This window comes from Malus domestica, chromosome 10 (genome assembly GCF_042453785.1).
Source record: "Malus domestica chromosome 10, GDT2T_hap1".
In the NCBI taxonomy this organism is placed as follows: Eukaryota; Viridiplantae; Streptophyta; class Magnoliopsida; order Rosales; family Rosaceae; genus Malus; species Malus domestica.
This window is the reverse complement of record NC_091670.1, coordinates 32,359,703-32,379,130: the sequence shown is the minus strand read 5'-3', so window position 1 is coordinate 32,379,130 and position 19,428 is coordinate 32,359,703. Positions and strand designations below refer to the sequence as shown.

Genomic DNA, 19,428 nt, shown 5'->3' with positions numbered 1-19,428 from the left:
ACATAACAAAACAAAAAGATTAACTTTATAAACACTAGATATTCTGCAGCATAGCATGTTCGTGGGGCAGATAAGAAGGTCCATCACTTTCTAGTTCAAACTGTGCAATGCATGGGCTGAGCAAATCAACACAATTGGAATAGTAGTTTGCTTTGTTTCCTTTTTATTAAGCAGCGGCGAACTCAGACTGTGTCAAGTTTTACCAACCAAATTTGATTTGGCTTGGTTTCCTTACACACATTGACATCATGAATATAAGATCCATCGTAGGTCTTAAGCATGAAAAAATCACACTTAAATATAAATTAAGAAATATGTTATTGTAGTCAACTCGACTAAACTTACATCTACAATACAGGGCATTTAACTTAAAATTATACTACAAAAAGCTTTGCATGTCACATATGTAAACTGTTAAAGTAGTGGTGCACTCAAACTCTGTCAAGTTTTTTACCAATAAAATTTGATTTGGCTTGGTTTCGGTACAAATATTAAATCCATTGCACGTTCTACGCGCACAAAAAAAAAAAATCAAACTTAAATGCAAATAAAAAAGTACATTGATGTAGCCATCTTAATTAAACTTATGTCTGTCATAAAGAACATCTAACGTAAAATCATACCACAAAATGCTTTGCTTGTTACATACCTAAACTACTGTCATGTGGTTTGCATGGTCTCTCATTGCGTCGGGCCAGGCCTAGTGCTACCAAGGCAACCGTCCGGGGCCAAAAATAATTGAGGGCACCAAAATTATTAGGGAAGTATATTTATATATGTTTTCATAAGAGTATAAATTTATAAAATTTAGTTCAAACTAGGCAAAATATGATAAATACAAAAATCCGAATAACACAAGGATTTATACGGGTTCTGCATAAGTCTACGTCTTGAAGAAATATCACTAGTATGCAGTGGCGGGGCCAACATGGAGTCATTGGTTGTCCTTGACCCCAACAACTTCAGAAGCCCCATGTATATTTGTTTTGTATATTGTATTTGACCCTATAAACACCTAAGACAAACTAAATAACAACATCCTCTTCATACTTCTTCTATTTTCTTCTATCATATTTGTCTTCATTTTCTCTCTTCTTGTATGAAATACTTTAGTTGAAAAGCTTTGGCATCCTTCAACATTACTCTACATGATCTTGCATCCACCCTCAACAAGCCTATAGAAATAATAGTAGTTGTTGACATATGTTGGCATAAACTTTCGACATATATTGATAAGAATTGGCAGATGCCTACTAGGTGCTGGACAAAATGGCCCAATGAAGTATTTTTTGGTTGATATAATGAGCCCATTATTCGAAAATCCTAGGTACACTACTGCTAGTATGAAACGGAGATTACAAATTATTTAAGCTCTCATAACCCAAATCCCATATACAACCAGATCACTCTCCTGCTCCTACAAACAAATCTCATATTCTTGAAGAAATGTCACTAGTATAGTAGTATAGTAGTATGAAACAGAGATTACAAATTGTTTAAGCTCTCACAACCCAAATCCCATATACAACCAGATCACTCTCCTACTCTTACAAACAAATCTCAGATTCTTGCTCAAAAAGATACAGACAACAGAACTCTTACAGACGTGCGAAGCAAATATAAAAGAGCCCATGAAAGATAAGCTAATGAGTGGAAAGAGTTGCGTTCTCCCATGTTTGGACGGTTTAATTAGTCCGACGGATAAGAGTGGAAGGGTTGGGATTATTTATACGTTACGGATTGGTCGGCGTTTGGAAGAAATAATTTGAGGCTAAATCGCCAAAATGGTCTCTGAGATTTGCATAACTCATCACTTTGGTCCCTGAGATTCCAAATCAATAAAAGTGGTCCCTGAGATTGTCCACCATCCATTATTTTGGTCATTCCGTTAACAACTCCGTTAAGTGTCCAGAAGCTCTTGGCCGGAAGTTTAGGCAATTTTCAAAGCTTCGTAACTCAATCGTTTCTTAACCAAATTCGACCCATAATATATCAAAATGAAGATAGGAAAGTGTAGAATAAGATTATACCTATTTTGAAGCCCAATGTTTTCTGGAGATAGCCGGAAAATAGCCTTAAAGTTGACTGGTCTGAGTGAAAACTTGAAAACTCGCCGGAAATGGGGTAAACTTTAAACGTTCATAACTTCTTCAATACTCAACGAAATCAAGTGATTCAAAAATGAAAATCATACTTCTCGACGAGAAAAAGAGAATGGTACATTTTTTGATGGCTAACTCGCCTTGGTTTGGCCGGAAAACAGCTCGAAAGTGGCTTGGTCTCGAGTTAGCCACTTTCAAGCTATTTTTTCAGCCAAACCACGGCGATCTAGCAGTATAAAAAGATACCATTCTTTTTGTCTCGTCGAGAAGTATGATTTTAGTTTTTGAATCACTTGATTTCGTTGATTATTGAAGAAGTTATGAACGTTTAAAGTTTACCCAGTTTTCGGCGAGTTTTTCAGTTTTCGCTCGGATCAGTCAACTTTGAGGCTATTTTCCGGCCATCGCCGGCAAACATTGTCCTTCAAAATAGGTATAATCTTATTCTACACTTTTCTAACTTCATTTTGATATATTATGGGTCAAATTTGGTTAAGAAACGATTGAGTTACGAAGCTTTAAAAATTGCCCAAACTTCCGGCCAAGAGCTCCGAGACACTAAACGGAGTTTTTAACGAAATGACCAAAATGATGGATGGTGGACAATCTCAGGGACCACTTTTATTGATTTGGAATCTCAGGGACCAAAGTGATAGTTATGCAAATCTCAAGAATCGTTTTGACGATTTACCCATAATTTTATAAGATAAAACGATGTCGTTTTAGGTTCCCATTAATCACGTTTCCAGTTTTCTTGCATTTTCCCATTGGGGTTCTGACACATTCGTCTCGCCCGCCAAGCAGCCTCTGCCGCCAACCTCCGATTTCGCACTTTCTCCTTCGTCTCCAAAATGTCTTCCCTTCACGTTTCCCCAAACACCATTTCCCAGCCTCTCAATCTCCGCCGTCGATGCATTCCCAATTTAGGCAGAGAAGTCCGACTAATCAACGGCCGGAGGCCGTCCGCGGCTTGCCTCAGCGTGGACGTGGAAGCACCGGATACCGCCTCCAAATTAGGGCTTTTGAAGAGCAAGGAGGTAATGGAGACGGAGGCGAAGGTCCTGCTGCAGACCTACGCGAGGACTCCAGTGGTGCTCACCAGTGGCAAAGGTTGTAAATTGTACGATACCGAGGGGCGCGAGTATTTGGACCTGAGCTCGGGGATTGCGGTGAACGCGCTCGGCCATGGCGACGAGGACTGGCTGAAGGCGGTGGTTGATCAGGCCGGAACCCTTACTCACGTCAGCAATCTCTACTATTCAATCCCGCAGGTTTGCCCTTCATCTTAAATTGGGTTTCGTTACGTATGCTTGTTTGGTTCCCGAGAAAGTGTCGGGAAATTGTAAAAGATTGCATTTTGCGCATAAACAGCGTCGTTATTCTGGTTTTGGGCTTCTGGGTATTGCTTGGTTGCCGAGAAAGTGTAGGAAAAAATGTGAAATGTTGCATTTTGCGTCTGACTGGCGTCGTTTGTCTGGTTAATGGACTTATGGGCATTGCTTGGTGTAATGTAGGTGGAGCTAGCAAAGCGTCTGGTGGGTTCTAGTTTTGCAGACCGTGTGTTTTTCACTAATTCTGGAACCGAAGCGAACGAAGCAGCCATTAAGTTTGCAAGGAAGTTTCAGAGACATACTCACCCTGATGCGAAAGAGCCTGCCACGGGCTTCATATCTTTCACAAACAGCTTCCATGGGAGGACCATGGGTGCTCTTGCCTTGACTAGCAAAGAGCATTACCGGTCTCCTTTTGAACCTGTTATGCCTGGAGTCACGTTTGTGGAGTATGGAAATATACAAGCTACCAAAGAACTGATTCAGCCCGGAAAGACTGCCGCTGTGTTCGTCGAACCTATTCAGGGTGAAGGCGGAATTTACAGTGCTTCAAAGGAGTTTCTCCAGTATCTGCGTACTGCATGTGATGATGCCGGTGCTCTTCTGGTGTTCGACGAGGTAATCAGCTACTTTTTATCTTCAGTTTGTGCTCAATTTAAACAAACTAGATGGTGTATTTTGTGCTGGATTCTCTTGTTAGCATGCGATATAGTTTTTATGTTTTCTCCAAAATGTTTTGAATTTGTTTGGTTCGGATTGCAATTTCACTGGACAATTCGTGATTTCATTGATCCCTTGGATAATGGTCGTTATGGCCTCGAGCCATTCCCTTTCCCAACATGAAATATGAATCCTTGCATAATGCATCTGATTTTCTTGTAGTAGATTCTTCCTACATTCCCAATTCTTATATCGGCAATATTACTCTCATTGCTTCTTTATGTTATGATTTCGTCAATCTGGGGATATGGGATATTAAATAGGCCGCAGTTCGAATTCTCAAATGTCAAACTTCATTATTATGCTCACTTTCCTTCATTGTTGTTCTTGTTGTTTCTTTTACTCATTATTGTATTTTCAAAGTTCTTTCAGAGGGATAAGTTAAGGGATTCAAGTTAATGCTCTCGTCGATGAGGTTTAAGAGTAATGCTTTCTCTTTTTCTGTAGGTTCAATGTGGTTTAGGTCGAACTGGGTATCTCTGGGCTCATGAGGCTTACGGTGTGTTCCCAGATATAATGACACTTGCTAAGCCACTTGCTGGAGGCCTGCCCATTGGAGCTGCATTGATGACCGAAAGAGTGGCTTCAGCCATAGCTTTTGGTGACCATGGAAGTACTTTTGCTGGCGCACCTCTTATCTGTAGCGCAGCCTTAGCTGTTGTCGACAAAATATCCGATCCCAAATTTTTGAATAGCGTCTCTAAAAAAGGTATCTACTTCAAAAACATCTTAAAGCAGAAGCTGGGAGGGAACCCACATGTTCGGGAAATACGTGGTCTAGGGCTTATTATCGGAATTGAATTGGACGTCTCTGCCTCAGCCGTTGTGGATGCATGTCGAAACTCTGGCCTGTTAATATTGACTGCTGGAAAAGGTAATGTTGTGAGGCTGGTGCCTCCATTGATCATAACTGAGCAGGAGATTGATGTTGCAGCTGATATTCTGTCCCAAGCTTTGTCGGTACTTGATGAAACTAATTCAAATTAGGAGGATCAAAGTTGCATTTTGTTGTAGATTTCTTAAGTTACTGTATTAATATTGTTGTAATTTTGTAGCTCGTTAAGTTTTTTTTTTTTTTTCCTTCCCTTCTTTTGGGCTCGCCTGATAACGTTTTAGTAAGAAATAATAGATTTGGGTTGAGTTTGCTTGTTATTTGGGTTTTGCCTTAAGTTTCACAAAAAACATTCTCTCTATTCTCTGAAAAATAGTATCAAAACCGGATATAAGCATTCGATTACTAATCTACATACAACTCACACTACATAAGAAACCAGATTAAGGTGAAAGAATATATCGAATATTGAAAGTTGATATCATCCTTCGGGTTTCCAAGTTGATTGAGGATGGAAGCAACCCTGGAAACCTATACTTTACATTATTTTCTTACAAGCATTGCGGTAAAAATTTACAAAGGCATGTAATTACATCACAACCAACAATTTTACCTGACCCTGTAAGGACTAGTCAGCCTGGACAAGTTGGAATTCAACTGTTGCAGACCGAGCTTCCGATTATTTTTGTGCCACAGCATGAATTGTTTGTAAATTGCAGCATAGTAGGAACTACAGAGGTAATACATCCATCTTGAGCCAGAGAACTAATATGCAGAATCCTGTTTCTTTTAATGATGCATTGCCAGAGCTCGTCTGCACGTAAAAGCCAGATTCTCATAGCTTTCAAAGTTTCTGCACTTGTAACTACCACAACTTTTGCATGCTGCTTACTTCACTATGATTTTTTGACTTTGTGGTTGGTTGTCCCAAAAAAAGAAGATGCTATCGAACTTGAGTACTGTGTATATTTGCTCCTCAGCGCCCTTCACTTCACTGGTCGGACACCAACAGTTCTCACACGGAATCTAAACTGAGGTTGAGAGTCTTCATCATCATCGTCCTCATCATCCTCTTCACTAGAGTCATCTTCGACTCTGTCCCACCGTGCATAGTCCAAAGAAGAGTGTCCCTTTGGTTTTGGAATTGCTTGCCATCCGTTTTCTTTTTCTTTTTCTTTTTCTTTTTCAGACGATACCTTGACTGCACGAGCGGCAACAACTTCAGCTGGGGAAATGGTCTTTATGTAGTTAACTTTTGGATCCCTTCCTTGTGGAGAAACTTCCCTGTTTACCGGTGTCTTGGGGGGAATAACATCGGCAACAGCAGTTGTCTCATTAACCTCAGGAATCTGTTCCTTTCCTGCACTTGAAAATACAGCATCTTCTTTTTCTTCGTATTGCTCCACTTTCTCCGCATATCTATTTGGCTCTGCTTCATCCTCCTCATCTTCTTCCTCTTCTTCTAGCTCTGCTTCGGATTCAGGTATTGGAGCAAGTGACTTTCCTCAAGCAGAAAAATAAACTCTTTACTCACAGCCAGGAAATTGACAATTGCAAATTTATGATTTCAGCACCGGCTGCACTGCTGCTGACGATGATGATGTTCATAATTGTAAATTTTTGCAACAGCGGTGTTCATAATTGTAAATACAATGATGAATAAGATGGTTATAAGTCAGCAAAATGTCCCAAATGACACTGAACAAAAACCTAGAGGTTGTTCGAAGGGTAGGGGATTTCTTTCGGGTTTTAGGTGACAACAAAACCATCCATACTAACTGGCAACCAAACCTCAAACTGCCCTTAAGCTTCTATTATTGATTTGTACCAGACAATAAAGGTCAATCATTTGTAAAACAATGTAGAAAAAAAATAGCAGAAATAACGAGAGAATTATACCACTTGTGTCTTCAATCGGGCTTGAAGGTTTTGATAAATTTCTGATGATGGATTTAACTCGATGAGCCGATGAACATCAAAGAGTGCCGAGTGATATTCCTTGAGGGTCACCAAGGTCTGCGCCCGCAACATCAATGCTCCAGTGTGATTGTAATCAAGCTCAAGCACTGAGGTACATTCATCTGCTGCCTAAAATATAGTCGAATGAAGTCAACCAACAGATCAACTATTAGAAAAAGAACAAAATTCCAACCATCTAATTCCACATTTTTATTTAGAAAATCAAAATCGAGATCCAGAACGCAATTTCCAGTCGCAAAATCATGTCTTGAACTCATGATACCCTCACTGTCACTGAACTCATCATTAGAAAACACAAATTACTTGCTCTAATCAGCTCATTGGGATCAAAATTGTGAAAACGACGCAATTTTCAGCAGAAAAATCGTGTCTTGAACTCGCGATATCCACACTGCCACTGAAATTTTCGTTCGATAACACGAATCTAGTTCTAATCAACTCATCGAGATCGAATATTGAAAAAATTGAACAATTTCGTACAGCAAAAACGAATAGATAAAGCGATAGAGAGGGAAAAAAAAGCGCGAACCTTTTTGAAATCGTGGAGCTTCAAGAAGCAAGCAGCTCGGTTGCTGTGGAGGGCGATCTTCTGGGGTTTGGTCTTGGCCATGGATAGGGCTTCGGTGTAAAACCCTAGCGCCTCCGAGTAGCTACCTTCTCGGTACATCTGGTGGGCCCGCTCAATCTTGTTCACCGGCGCCGAAGCCATCGTATCCTCCTCCGCCCGCCAATCTCAGCCGCCGGAAATTTCACAAAGTTGTTCACTGTTAGCTTGCGATTACTGCCACCAACAAGTGAATCGGGGAGAGAGAGAGAGTGTGTTTGGGGTGTTTTTGAATTGTGATTTACAAAGCTGGGAGCGTCTTGTCACAGCGATTTTGATTTTCCTTTTATTTAAATTTGCTCTTTTATTTGGAAAAAATAAAAAATAAAAAGAACGATTGGGTGGTCTCACGTGACTGCCCACATGTGAAGTCAACAAACGAGTGCGAGTTGTATACTCGTGTGAGGATTGAGGAATTCAAAGACGAGCGAATATGAACGTAATATTATGGTCTAGTAATATTCTTTTTTATTATTAATTGAAAGATTTTAAGTTTGATTCTCCCTAATTGAATTACATTATTACTAGTTTATTATGAGATTTAGTTTAGTTCATAAACAAATTTAAATTTTGCCATAAAAAAATAATAAAGAATTTTATTCAGTTAATTAAAAAAATCAATGACTTCTTCCTATTTTTTGGATAAACATCAATGAGTTCTTTTGATGTCATCATTTTCACTATAAAAAACAATAAAAATAAAAGGCGTTTAAAACATACAAAGACAAGCGTACTAATTTTGCAATAGTTTGGAAAATGGACAAGGTGCACTTTGGCCAGTTACAATCGTTGTTGACAGAAAACAGGTGATGGTTTCTAGATCTCTTCTATCAAGATCATCGGATTAAGTAATTCAGATCTTTCAAATTTTATTCAACAGTAAAAAATTATTATAGTTTTTAAAGAGTCAAAATAAATAGGCCGTTGAATGAAATTTAAAATATTCGAATCACTTAATCTGATGATCTTGTGGAAGAGATCCGGTGATAACCTCTTCTCATAGTAGCAACACTAGAAAAACAAAGGAAGTTGCAGGGCAACCTGACAGAAACAGTGAAGTTGAGTAATGTGCATATTTGCTCCTCGCCCTCCTCGTTACTTCGCCGGACGAACAACAACAGTTGTTACATGGAATCTTTACCGAGGTTGAGATTATTGATCATCATCATCATGGTATTCCTTTTCTTTCGCCCCATATCTACTACATTATTAATGATGTACAAAGTTCTAAAAGAAGTTAAGAGTTAATTGGACAACGGATTTGGTCTAAATAGAAGACTATACAGATTTAAGTAAATTTATTATACATCGTACAAGTAAGTGTCTATTTATAGTTGAAAAATACATAATTGTATTAGTATACATAATGCAAAATAAAATGACATATATATCATATTGAAAACAAGTGGAACAAATATATAATGAGTATTCATCCAAATATTCAACAAGTCTCTTACATTTTATTGAAAAATATAAAATCCAAAATAAAAAGTTATTGATTTTTTATCTAAGTGAGAGCTAGGACCTTGTAGGTTCAGGCGTCATTTCTTAATTCTCAAACGCCTAGGAATAAATCAGAACGTTAATTAGCCGTTTAGTGCCTAGGTGGAATTTTTTAAAATAGTGATACCATGTATGTTAAGATCGTACTGACAAGCAATCAAAATTTTCTTAAAATGATTTTAAGAGAAGGGACTCCTATAACAAATTTAAGAAAAGGAAAATAATTTGATTTTAATTTTTTGTTTTTTTGTTTTTGAGTTCAAAAGGAAAATAAATTTTGAGCAACTAAAAAGCCTTGTACTTTTTTAGATATTTATTTTTGTTGGAATGAGATATTTAGAAACCAAATTAAAGAACAATAAAAATGACAAAAATAGAACACGTGTTACTTAATCCAAACAAGGAGAACCTATTCGGATGAGAAATCTCACACATCTGTACGTGCCAACGTGGCAACGATAAAACGCCAATGAGAAAAATCGCAAAAGAATTATTGAAAAAAACGAAGAAGAGGAAATGAAGTCTTAAAACACAGCGATTATTTTCTCTCGCGCTCTCTCTCCAAAGTCTGCACAACATAAACCCTAAAATCCAAATTGGGAAGATTGGGTAGGATTTTGCCCTAGTGCTGCCGTCTTCGCCCATTCAAAGGTAACGTTAACTTCTCTTAACTTCGGTTTCGGGCTTTTAGCTTCTCCGTTCAAGTTTTCCTGCTCGTCGAATTCTTCGAGTTTTTTTGAGATTTTTTTTTACGTAAATTAGCTCATTTGGGATCGTAGAAGTACAAACAAAAAATTGGGTTTTGTTTGTTTGGTTTGAATAATCTGTTTCTGTAGTTATTTTTGTAATCTTGTGGAAGTTTGGGGTTTTAGGATAATCTTCTGTTTATCTTAATTGAATTTGGAAAAATAGGCTGCAGAAAAGAATCGCGGGCGGATTATGGATTAAATGGGGAAGAATATATGTGTACGTGCGTGTGTGTTCTGTCTAGTTTTCGTTGTCCGGTCTTGTATTTATATTTGTAGAGTTTGATAATTACAATTATGATTATATTCATAAGATACGTTTTAATTGATTTTTGAGTTTTTGGCTTTCGCGGTAACCAAAGGAGTAACAATGAGACCATTTACTTCACTTGTTTACAAATGGAGTTTGGCAATGGTTGAGGTAGCGAAGTTGTTAAGAAGTTTTCTAAATCTTTAGCATTCATGCATGCACATTTTGGCTATTCTGCTCAAACTTCAGAAATTGAGGCTTGGTACTCTTTCCGAGATAGAAATGTGGTGGTGTTTATATAGTTCAATGATGAATGAAAGTAGTTCTCCTTGTCTCATGCGGTAAATTCAAGAAAGTAGTGGCTTTTGATAAAGATAGTTCATATTGTGCACATCATTGTATTCCACTAGTGTAATAGATAGAATACTGTTGAAGGACTTGAGAAGGATTGGAAGAACCCTAGAGATTATTAGCTTTGAATTATTTGGCGATGTCGGCACCATCAAATAAGTCAATGAGGAATCAAGATTTTCTGTCCAATATATAGATTTGGACCTTGTTTTTTTTTTTTTTTCATTGTGGTTATCATTTATATTTGAATAAACTTAAGTGGAAAACACCAAATTGGACCAATTTGAATCATGATGCAAGAGTATTAGAGAAACAGAAACTTCAGGCGTCTGTGCAAATTCACTGAAATGGAAGAAAAACTTTAAAATGTAGGAAAAGAGCTAGAAAGCTTGATTTCGTAGAAGATGCTGCGAACAAAGTAGAATTTGAGGGTAAAAAATGTGTCTGGTTTTCTTATCTACGCGTATAGCCTATTTTATTTTATCTTTTTCATTTGTAAACTTTGTGATTACTACTACTTTTTTATTTTGTTTTATCCTGTTCTATAATAGTCTTTCTGACCCATTTTGGTAATCCATGAACAGGAATCTGGTGAACTTTGGTGATATAGTCTTTACAGTTTTCAACAACAGAAGTTGTTTATATCAGTGTTATTTTAATTTGGGGATCTGAGATACATATGGCTAGTTCTTCCCCTGCTGAATCCACTCCTCATAGCGTGAATGATGGAAGTACCCATAAAGACATTCAGGACAGGATAGAGGAAGGATCCTATTGGTACTTCTTTAGAAAGGAAATTGAAGAAAATTCTCCATCTAGACGAGACGGCATTGACTTGAAGAAGGAGACATATTTACGCAAGTCATACTGTTCTTTTCTACAAGATTTGGGTATTAGACTTAAAGTGTGAGTTTTTTAGCCTTCCCTCTTATTTCGTTCACTTTTTCTTTGTCTCCAACCAATTAATATTTCTGTCAGATGTGATTCCATCGTTGGTAGTATGTCCTTAATCTTAAGCTTGAATTAAGTCTATGTCACGCCATTGATTTTCTTTTTAGGGTAATTCTCACCTTACTACCCTCAACTATCGTGAAATTCACACTTTGCTACTCTTAGTTTTTTTTTTTTCTGACACTTTAATACTTCCGTTAGGGTTTCCATCAAGTTCTCCATTAAGTACTGACATTGCATAACTTTGGCCCACCATATTGTTTAGGCTTTTAGGGTTGAGGGTTTAGTCTCAGGGATTTAGAGGTCAAAATCACTTGGAACCCCTAAATCCAAATAAACTCCAACAGTCCCTAATACCTACTAAACCTTCATTGAACAAAAATAAATTATGTGCGGTATAAAAGAGACTTTGTGACAAACTGATTGATCACGTATTTGTTAATGTTTATGTAGGTAAATGTATTGTTCAAATGTTACTCTAGAAGTGATTGTGCATTATACATAATGCATCAACGGGTTTAATTGGTAATATTAATATAACATTAGGGTGGATGTGTCTAATAAAAATGTCAAAGCGTTAATAGCTTTAGGAAAGAATGAATTAAAAGTTAAAACCAAATCATGTTTGCTCGGAACTTACCGTATGGATAATGGGGTAGTTTCAAAATGCAAAAGCATAACCCTTTTGAAATGCAATTCAGATTGGGGATGAACTCCTGGATTATATGAGAATGTTCCTACCTTAGGAACTTAGTATGTTTGAATACTTTCTTTAATCCCGATTTGTGTATGAATTGAATTATGATTATTTGAGTCTTATGAGGGTTACTTTGACAAAAAAAAAAAAGTTTTATGAGGGTTAAAGTCTAATTGAAAACACACCCAATTGAATCAATCTGACAAAAAGAGATGTGTTATTCTTTTAAAAGTCCGAAGAGGTTATTACAATTCATGCATGTAAGTTTAGACAGACATATTCATGTATGTTTTGGAAAGACTATTCATCAGCACTGAACTTATCCAACATGCTCTGAGTCCCATGTAAATGGCACTTAATTTAAAAAAACAGAATTAACTTTGAGTTGAATCTTACTCAATATCCCTGTAGGTTTGAAAACCTCATGTTAACCACTGGAACTATCCTTGTCAATATCCTACTACATATCTTTTATCTTGTTTTGACTCATTAGTTCAGCATGATGAAGATCCTGAATACTTTGTTATGCAGACCCCAGTTGACGATTGCAACATCCATAATTTTCTGTCATCGATTCTTTCTTCGTCAATCACACGCAAAGAATGATAGAAGGGTGAGTATTTGAAACTTGAACGCCCCCATGCCTATGGCTTGCATTGTCTATTAATCTATGTCTGAGTTAGCTTTAGACTTTCTACGTGGGGTGAATGCTCACCCATTAGTTACTATCACATACATGAAAGTTCGTCTAACTTTTATTGTACTTGTATTGCTAATGGCATGCAAGGCAATGGGGTCACAAATATGCCATGATGTCCTTAAAATTCTCATTATTTAGCCTCAAGTGTACCGTAATCCCCATTACCTGGGTCGGGGCTAATGACCTTGTCCACCCTCTTTAAAGGATTTATTGTATTGTTTTACTTAGGTGGGGTTTGGGGTGGGGGGTAAAGTATTTAAGTTCATAAATGTGAAATCTCGTGAGTCAATGTATTACAACACTCTTTCTCAAACTTTGCATTGTCTCTATATAAAGGAAATACCCAGACTTTTATCATCGCAAAGTTCAATTTCATCCTTTGTATATGTGCACCTGCGGCGTACAGGTGCACATGTGTCATAGAGAGCAGGTAGAATGTAGGGTTCAATTCATCTTTGTAGAGAAACAAGACTCATGGACAAATGATCAAATTTTGTTCACTAAACTCAATTAAAATGTGCCGCAGACAATCGCGACAGTGTGTATGTTTCTTGCTGGGAAGGTTGAAGAAACTCCACGGCCACTAAAAGATGTTATCCTTGTGTCTTATGAAATTATGCACAAGAAAGATCCTAAAGCAGTACAAAGGATCAAGCAAAAGGTAATTTTTATTAGAGTGTCTTTATGCAAGACATTCCTCTACCTCATCTATCAAGATATTTCTTATTGATGCTACTAATCTGATGTGAATTCATTCAGATCTTTATAACTTTTAAGGTAGTCATGGTGTGCATATCATTACTTTTTTCTGGTCTAATCACAAAGCTATCAGCTGTTTATGCCTGCTTTTTGGTTATAAAATGGTATATCAACTTACACCCGACTGGTGGAGTGGACATTTGCATCTTGTGTTGCGATTTTGCAAAACAAGATGTTGTACTGTTTTCTTATTGAAAAAAAAAAATGAGCTACTAAATCTTCTAGATTGAACTTTGATTAATTGTTATTTTCTTTCTTCCATTTTATTTAGATGGTCTTTTTTTATCTGAAAATGATTCTATTTCATAATCCTAGAATGTGTCTTCTCTATCTAATTCTGCTTTACTCATGGCATAATCCAAGTTGAAATCCTGCAGGAGGTATATGAACAGCAGAAGGAATTAATTTTACTTGGTGAGAGGGTTGTTCTTGGGACGCTTGGCTTTGATCTTAATGTACTCCATCCATATAAACCCCTCGTTGAAGCGATAAAGAGATTCAAAGTAGCTCAAAATGCCCTTGCTCAAGTTGCATGGAATTTTGTTAATGATGGGTATGCTTGTCCTTGATCATATGTGCTGTTTTTGGCCTTTCTTCATTTCGTTCCTGAACTTGGAATGTGCCATGCAGACTTCGGACATCTCTATGTTTGCAATTTAAACCCCAGCACATTGCAGCTGGTGCCATTTTTCTTGCTGCCAAGTTCTTAAGAGTCAAGCTCCCGTCAGATGGCGAGACAATCTGGTGGCAAGAGTTTGACATCACCCCACGCCAATTGGAGGGTGGGTGTCCTCATTTTTAATTCAGTAGGTGATGCTACAGAGCAATCAACAGTGTCCTTACCTTCTCACTAATTCTTCACCACTCCAGATTACTCCTTTACTTGCATCCCTGTAATTATTTTTGTTACTCGATATAGATTGTATGTTTGAGGATGAACTAAAAGTAAAAAGTTTTAAACAAATTAAGAAGATTGTTAGATAATTCTGTTGTTCTATGGGTGTCAGCTCTAATGGTACACATTTATTTGTGCAGAAGTTAGCAATCAAATGTTGGAACTGTATGAACAAAATCGAGTTCCAGCTTCCAATCAAGTGGCAGGAAGTGGAGGCGCTCATCGGATTCCAGCCAAAGGTACAGCTAGCAATGAAGAACATGCTACAAGCAACTGTCATTTACAGGCTGGAGGTGCGAGGCCTGAAACCTTGAAACCTGCATCAGCTACACCAGCACCTGAGCAGTCAGATGTTGGAAATGATGATGGATCTCCTAGAACTAATCAATGTCAAAATAATGCCTACAGAAGTACAGAAGTAAAAAATGCTCTGGACCAGAATGTTGATGTAGAATTCAAAGATAATCAACACGCTGCACCATTGTCGTCCGATCAGGAGAAGATTGGAGATGCTCAAAACGTATCAGAATTTCAGTCAGCGGGATGTGGTGAAGAAGGTCTAGAAGATAATGGGAAACTTGATACAATAGAAGCCGAGAAATTGAAGGACAAACAATTAGGTCAAAGCCTGGAAAATGGGCAAGGTTCACTTGGCCAGTCACCCCAGGATGTTATAAAGAAGATTGACAGAAACAAGGTGAAGGCAGCACTGGAAAAACGACGGAAGAGCCAAGGGGATATGAGTCAAAAAAAGGATCTGATGGATGAGGATGATCTTATTGAGAGGGAACTCGAAGATGGTATTGAACTGGCTTCTTGGAGTGAGAAAGTAAAGGGAGATGGGAGTCAAAGCATGCCGAAGCCCTCAAGTACGCCAGAAAATGAGAACCTGCATCTAGGAAATCATCATGAGGGTGTCCGTGATGATGGAACTGATCTAAATAATGCCAAAGGTGAGGGGTCTGCACTTGCTGATGGTGGCCAAGGATCACCCATTTTCAGTGACCAGAAGAGAAAAGCAGTAAGCCCTCCTCCACTCGATGATGCAGAGAAGAAGCAGCGGCATGATTATGAACCTGGAACCCTGAACCATAATCAGTTTGATAATACAGAAGATCACATTATGGCGGGCCTGGTTGGACACAGCGATATGGATCACATAAGGCCAGTACAGGAAAATCCTGTCTGAGGTGGTGTGTACTGCTTGCAGTTGCTGGAGATGTCTTGATATAATCACTTGCGAATTCTCTTTTTGTCCGAGTGTTTATTGTGATTTCTTCAGAGTCCGTCCTTGGTATGCTCTAATCTTTCGTCTATTTCTTCCCCATTGTCATCATTTGCAGACATATACATTGTGATGAATGTGAGGTTTATCATCTCATCTCATTTCACCAATGTTTTGGACACTTTGTTGATGGTGATGATAAATTGATAATCAATTAGTGGAAATGGAAAGTAGGGAAGAAACTTTTGGCGTTGTTGAATCCATCAATTAGCAAATTCTGCATCATCCATCTTTGGCTTTCTCTTCCTTCTTTACTTTCCTTTAATTTCAATGCATTTCGTGTACGCAATGACTTGTGAACCACATAGGCATCATTTACCAGTCTTGGAAGTGAGGATACTTTTATGAGTTGCAAAATTAAGGTACATTTCGTGACATAACATGACAAAGCAATAATGTATGCCATGGATAAAATATGAGAACCTAAAAGGTTTTATTCGCACGTTTTGTGGTCATCTGCCATCAAATATTTTAAGGATTTTTATCGCAGTAGTTCCTGAAAACACACAACTTTTTGTAACGAATGAAACAAGAACACGTATGCGAAATACATTTTTATATTAATGAGTGTTTAGGGTTTCAATCAATGTCGTTTATTCTTGTACAATAATATTCTTCTGATCTGATCTCTAAAGTACAATCTGATTCAAAGGTGATGAACATTTGATCTTGAATTGGGCTTGTGATTTCTTGAAGGGTAGTTGAGGCATGATCTTGAACAAATCGGGATCACGAGTAGTGTCACGGGGTCGGTGATTTTCGATTTTGGTGGTGGATGAATCAACACGTGTATTTATTGTGCTAGTTGATTTTTCACAAGCCCAATGAAGAACATGAGGGTGTTTTAAGTGTTTGATATTTGTTTCGGCCAGAGAGTTTTTAATTTTCTGTGAAGGCTCGAGCTTGTTTCCTTTCCTTAAAATCCGTTTCTTCAAAATGAGTTGGGTTTTTATAATACAATTACGAATGTTGCAACTTGTAGTATTGATTTTCTGATGTGATTTAATTTGAATTAATTATTTAATTTAGCTCATAATTAAATCAAAATCTTTAATTTAAAAAATTAATTTTTAATTGATATAATTTGATCAAATTTGGGTTAATTTGTCTTATTTTGTTGATTTGTTTGATGTAGGCCTCAAATGTAACATGTGTCTTTATGATTGCTTGCCTTATCATGTGCCATGGATTGGCTGAGTCATTTTCGATTAGTCAAGTGATCAAACAAAATTGACCACCGAAATTTTCATGTCTATAAATGCTCACACTTTTAGACGCAGCGTAAACATGTGATTGTCATGAAATGTTTTTACTTTGTAGAGTTACTAAAATTCTGTATTAAATATACTTTGATTTGAGAATCAAACAAAGTCTATCAAATTCCATAGATGCATAAGTATAAATAAAGGGAAAAACAAATATTTTGTTGTGGCCTATTTTATCTGACAGAGGAAAGGGGGGCGTCGGCATTGAGAGAGAAAATAGAGAGAGACGTGTTTGTAGGGTTGTGTAGAGGAATGTGTGTTATTCCCCCTACGCAGTGCCTTTATTTATAGTAATAAGAGAGAAGAAATCCTTCTCATCCAAGGAATAATACAAGTCCATATAGGAAATAATAATTAGAATCAAATATAATCTAAGATTTACACAATCATACTTAAACAATAAGTTTATAACACTTCCCCTTGAGTGTGTAAATACTCAAGTAGATTCGGCATCATGTAGAGGTTGAGGAAGACTCGTCGGCACTAATTTTGGGATAAAGTAGGAACTTGTATAAGGATGTAAGTCTCACAAAAAACCCTATGGCTATGGTAAAAACCCTAGTAGGGACAAAACCCATAGTCTAAGGAAAAATGTGTAAGAAATGCAAAGTCAAATGAAACATTTATGGGACGTCATTAGGGATATGATTAACCCAAGGTGGGTGTTTCGTCAAAACCTCATTAGGTAGCAAAAACCTAGTGGGAAAAATGCTCATAATCGTAGGGAAAATAGTACATTAAGATCAAGCAAGTATTGAGTTTGGCACAATTCCAAAGAGAACTAGCAATGTTACAACTCAGAAAGTTTACGCATACCAATTTCTTGAACAAACTTCTGAAATGTCGCCTTCGGTAGTGATTTGGTGAAGAGGTCGGCCAGATTGTCTTGTGAATGGATTTGCGTGACTTCAATCTTTTGATGCTCTTGTTGTTGATGTGATCAACGACGGGGTTAAACAAGAGCTTCGAATATGGCCCACAACTACTTTCAACCAAAAGCATTCTCGAGTTGCTTCATGTAAGGCGAGAATTTCAGCATGGTTAGACGAAGTGGAAACTAAGGTTTGTTTAGTTAACCTCCAAGAGATTGCGATGCCTCCAACGGTAAAGACATAACCTATTTGAGAATGCGCCTTATGCGGATTAAATAAGTATTCTGCGTTGGCATAACCAATAAGGCGAGAATCGACTTGAGATAAGGGGGTGCGACATCACTCGAGGATCTATAGGGATAGAACAAGCCCAGATTCGTAGTACCGTTAAGATAGCGGAAAAGGTCTTTAACACCAATCCAGTGTCTGTGTGTTGGTGCATTACTGTATCTTGCCAAAAGATTAACAGCGAAGGAGATGTCAGGTCTAATGCATTGAACTAAGTACAATAAAGCGTCTATCGCATTTAGATAAGGAATTTCAGGCTCCAAAATATCTTCATCATCCTCCTTTAGACGGAATAGATCTCATTTTGCATCTAGCGATCGAACAACCATATGAGTACTTTTAGGCTTCACTTTATCCTCATTAAAGCGGCACAACACCTTCTGGGTGTAGTTCGTTTGATGTACTAAGATTCCATCCGAACGATGCTCTATCTCGAGACCGAGATAGTATCAAGTTTTTCCTAGATCTTTCATCTCAAATTCCGACTTCAGATGCACGACAGTTCTTGCGAGCTATTCAGGAATTCTGATAAGGTTCATGTCATCGACATATACTGCAACAATCGCAAAACCCGAATGTGACTTCTTAATGAACACACAAAGGTATAGTTCATTGTTCACATATCCCTGACTAGTCAAATACTCACTCAAACGGTTATACTACATTCTTCCGGATTGTTTCAAACCGTAGAGTGAACGCCTCAGCCGAATTGAGAGCATGTTCCGGGGTTTGGAAATATTTAATCCAGTCAATGTAAGTCATTCGGGAACTTTCATATAAATTTCCGTACCTAGATCCTATAGAGATACACAGTTACTACGTCTATTAGCTGCATACTTAGTTTTTCGAAAACTACCAAACTAATAAGGTAGCAAAAAGTAATCACATCCATAACGAGTGAATAAGTTTTGTCATAACCAATCCTGGGGCGTTGTGATAAGCCTTGCATAACAAGACGAGCTTTGTAACGCACAATTTCGTTCTTCTCATTATGCTTCCGAACGAAAACCTACTTGTAGCCAATGGGCTTTACATGTGGATGAGTATGAGCTCCAGGTCCAAATAGCTTACGTTTTGCAAGCAAATCGAGTTTGACTTGGATTACTTGTTTCCAATTTGACTAATTGGTTCTACGTCGACATTCATCAACTAAACGAGGTTCAATGTCATTGTTTAACATGATTTTCAGTAGCTATTACATATGCTAATGCATCGTCGACGATCATCTCATTTCTACACCAAACATCATCCAAGCTAGTATAATGGACCGAAATCTCACGATTTTCGAGAGGTGGAT

General features: G+C 37.6%; 3 protein-coding genes across 3 annotated transcripts; 2 read left to right on the top strand and 1 right to left on the bottom strand.

The window, feature by feature from the left end:
- Positions 1 to 2,834: 2,834 nt before the first annotated feature.
- Positions 2,835 to 5,305, top strand: LOC103445805 (acetylornithine aminotransferase, mitochondrial-like). The gene is made up of 3 exons (XM_008384862.4): positions 2,835 to 3,373; positions 3,617 to 4,051; positions 4,601 to 5,305. Exons 1-3 carry the CDS (start codon positions 2,954 to 2,956, stop codon positions 5,138 to 5,140), a joined length of 1,395 nt encoding a protein of 464 aa, XP_008383084.1. The 5' UTR covers positions 2,835 to 2,953; the 3' UTR covers positions 5,141 to 5,305.
- Positions 5,306 to 5,428: 123 nt separating this feature from the next.
- On the bottom strand, positions 5,429 to 7,867 carry LOC103445806 (uncharacterized). The gene is made up of 3 exons (XM_008384863.4): positions 7,495 to 7,867; positions 6,885 to 7,073; positions 5,429 to 6,484 (listed from the first exon to the last, which is right to left on the bottom strand). The coding sequence occupies exons 1-3, from the start codon at positions 7,672 to 7,674 to the stop codon at positions 5,972 to 5,974; spliced, it is 882 nt and encodes a 293-aa protein (XP_008383085.1). The 5' UTR covers positions 7,675 to 7,867; the 3' UTR covers positions 5,429 to 5,971.
- Positions 7,868 to 9,559: 1,692 nt separating this feature from the next.
- On the top strand, positions 9,560 to 15,905 carry LOC103445807 (cyclin-T1-3-like). Its single transcript, XM_008384864.4, has 7 exons — positions 9,560 to 9,723; positions 11,004 to 11,325; positions 12,599 to 12,680; positions 13,294 to 13,428; positions 13,904 to 14,079; positions 14,157 to 14,308; positions 14,562 to 15,905. The coding sequence occupies exons 2-7, from the start codon at positions 11,099 to 11,101 to the stop codon at positions 15,608 to 15,610; spliced, it is 1,821 nt and encodes a 606-aa protein (XP_008383086.1). The 5' UTR covers positions 9,560 to 9,723; positions 11,004 to 11,098; the 3' UTR covers positions 15,611 to 15,905.
- Positions 15,906 to 19,428: the final 3,523 nt, after the last annotated feature.

Bases quoted from the DNA above. Each gene is read 5' to 3' on its own strand.
- LOC103445805 (XM_008384862.4), top strand. From the start codon at position 2,954: ATGTCTTCCCTTCACGTTTCCCCAAACACCATTTCCCAGCCTCTCAAT. The intron at 3,374-3,616 runs GTTTGCCCTTCA...GGTGTAATGTAG, and splicing joins TCTACTATTCAATCCCGCAG to GTGGAGCTAGCAAAGCGTCT. The intron at 4,052-4,600 runs GTAATCAGCTAC...CTTTTTCTGTAG, and splicing joins CTCTTCTGGTGTTCGACGAG to GTTCAATGTGGTTTAGGTCG.
- LOC103445806 (XM_008384863.4), bottom strand. From the start codon at position 7,674: ATGGCTTCGGCGCCGGTGAACAAGATTGAGCGGGCCCACCAGATGTAC. The intron at 7,074-7,494 runs GTTCGCGCTTTT...ACTATATTTTAG, and splicing joins AGCTCCACGATTTCAAAAAG to GCAGCAGATGAATGTACCTC. The intron at 6,485-6,884 runs GTATAATTCTCT...GCTTGAGGAAAG, and splicing joins CCCGATTGAAGACACAAGTG to TCACTTGCTCCAATACCTGA.
- LOC103445807 (XM_008384864.4), top strand. From the start codon at position 11,099: ATGGCTAGTTCTTCCCCTGCTGAATCCACTCCTCATAGCGTGAATGAT. The intron at 11,326-12,598 runs GTGAGTTTTTTA...TTTGTTATGCAG, and splicing joins TTGGGTATTAGACTTAAAGT to ACCCCAGTTGACGATTGCAA. The intron at 14,309-14,561 runs GTGGGTGTCCTC...TTATTTGTGCAG, and splicing joins CACCCCACGCCAATTGGAGG to AAGTTAGCAATCAAATGTTG.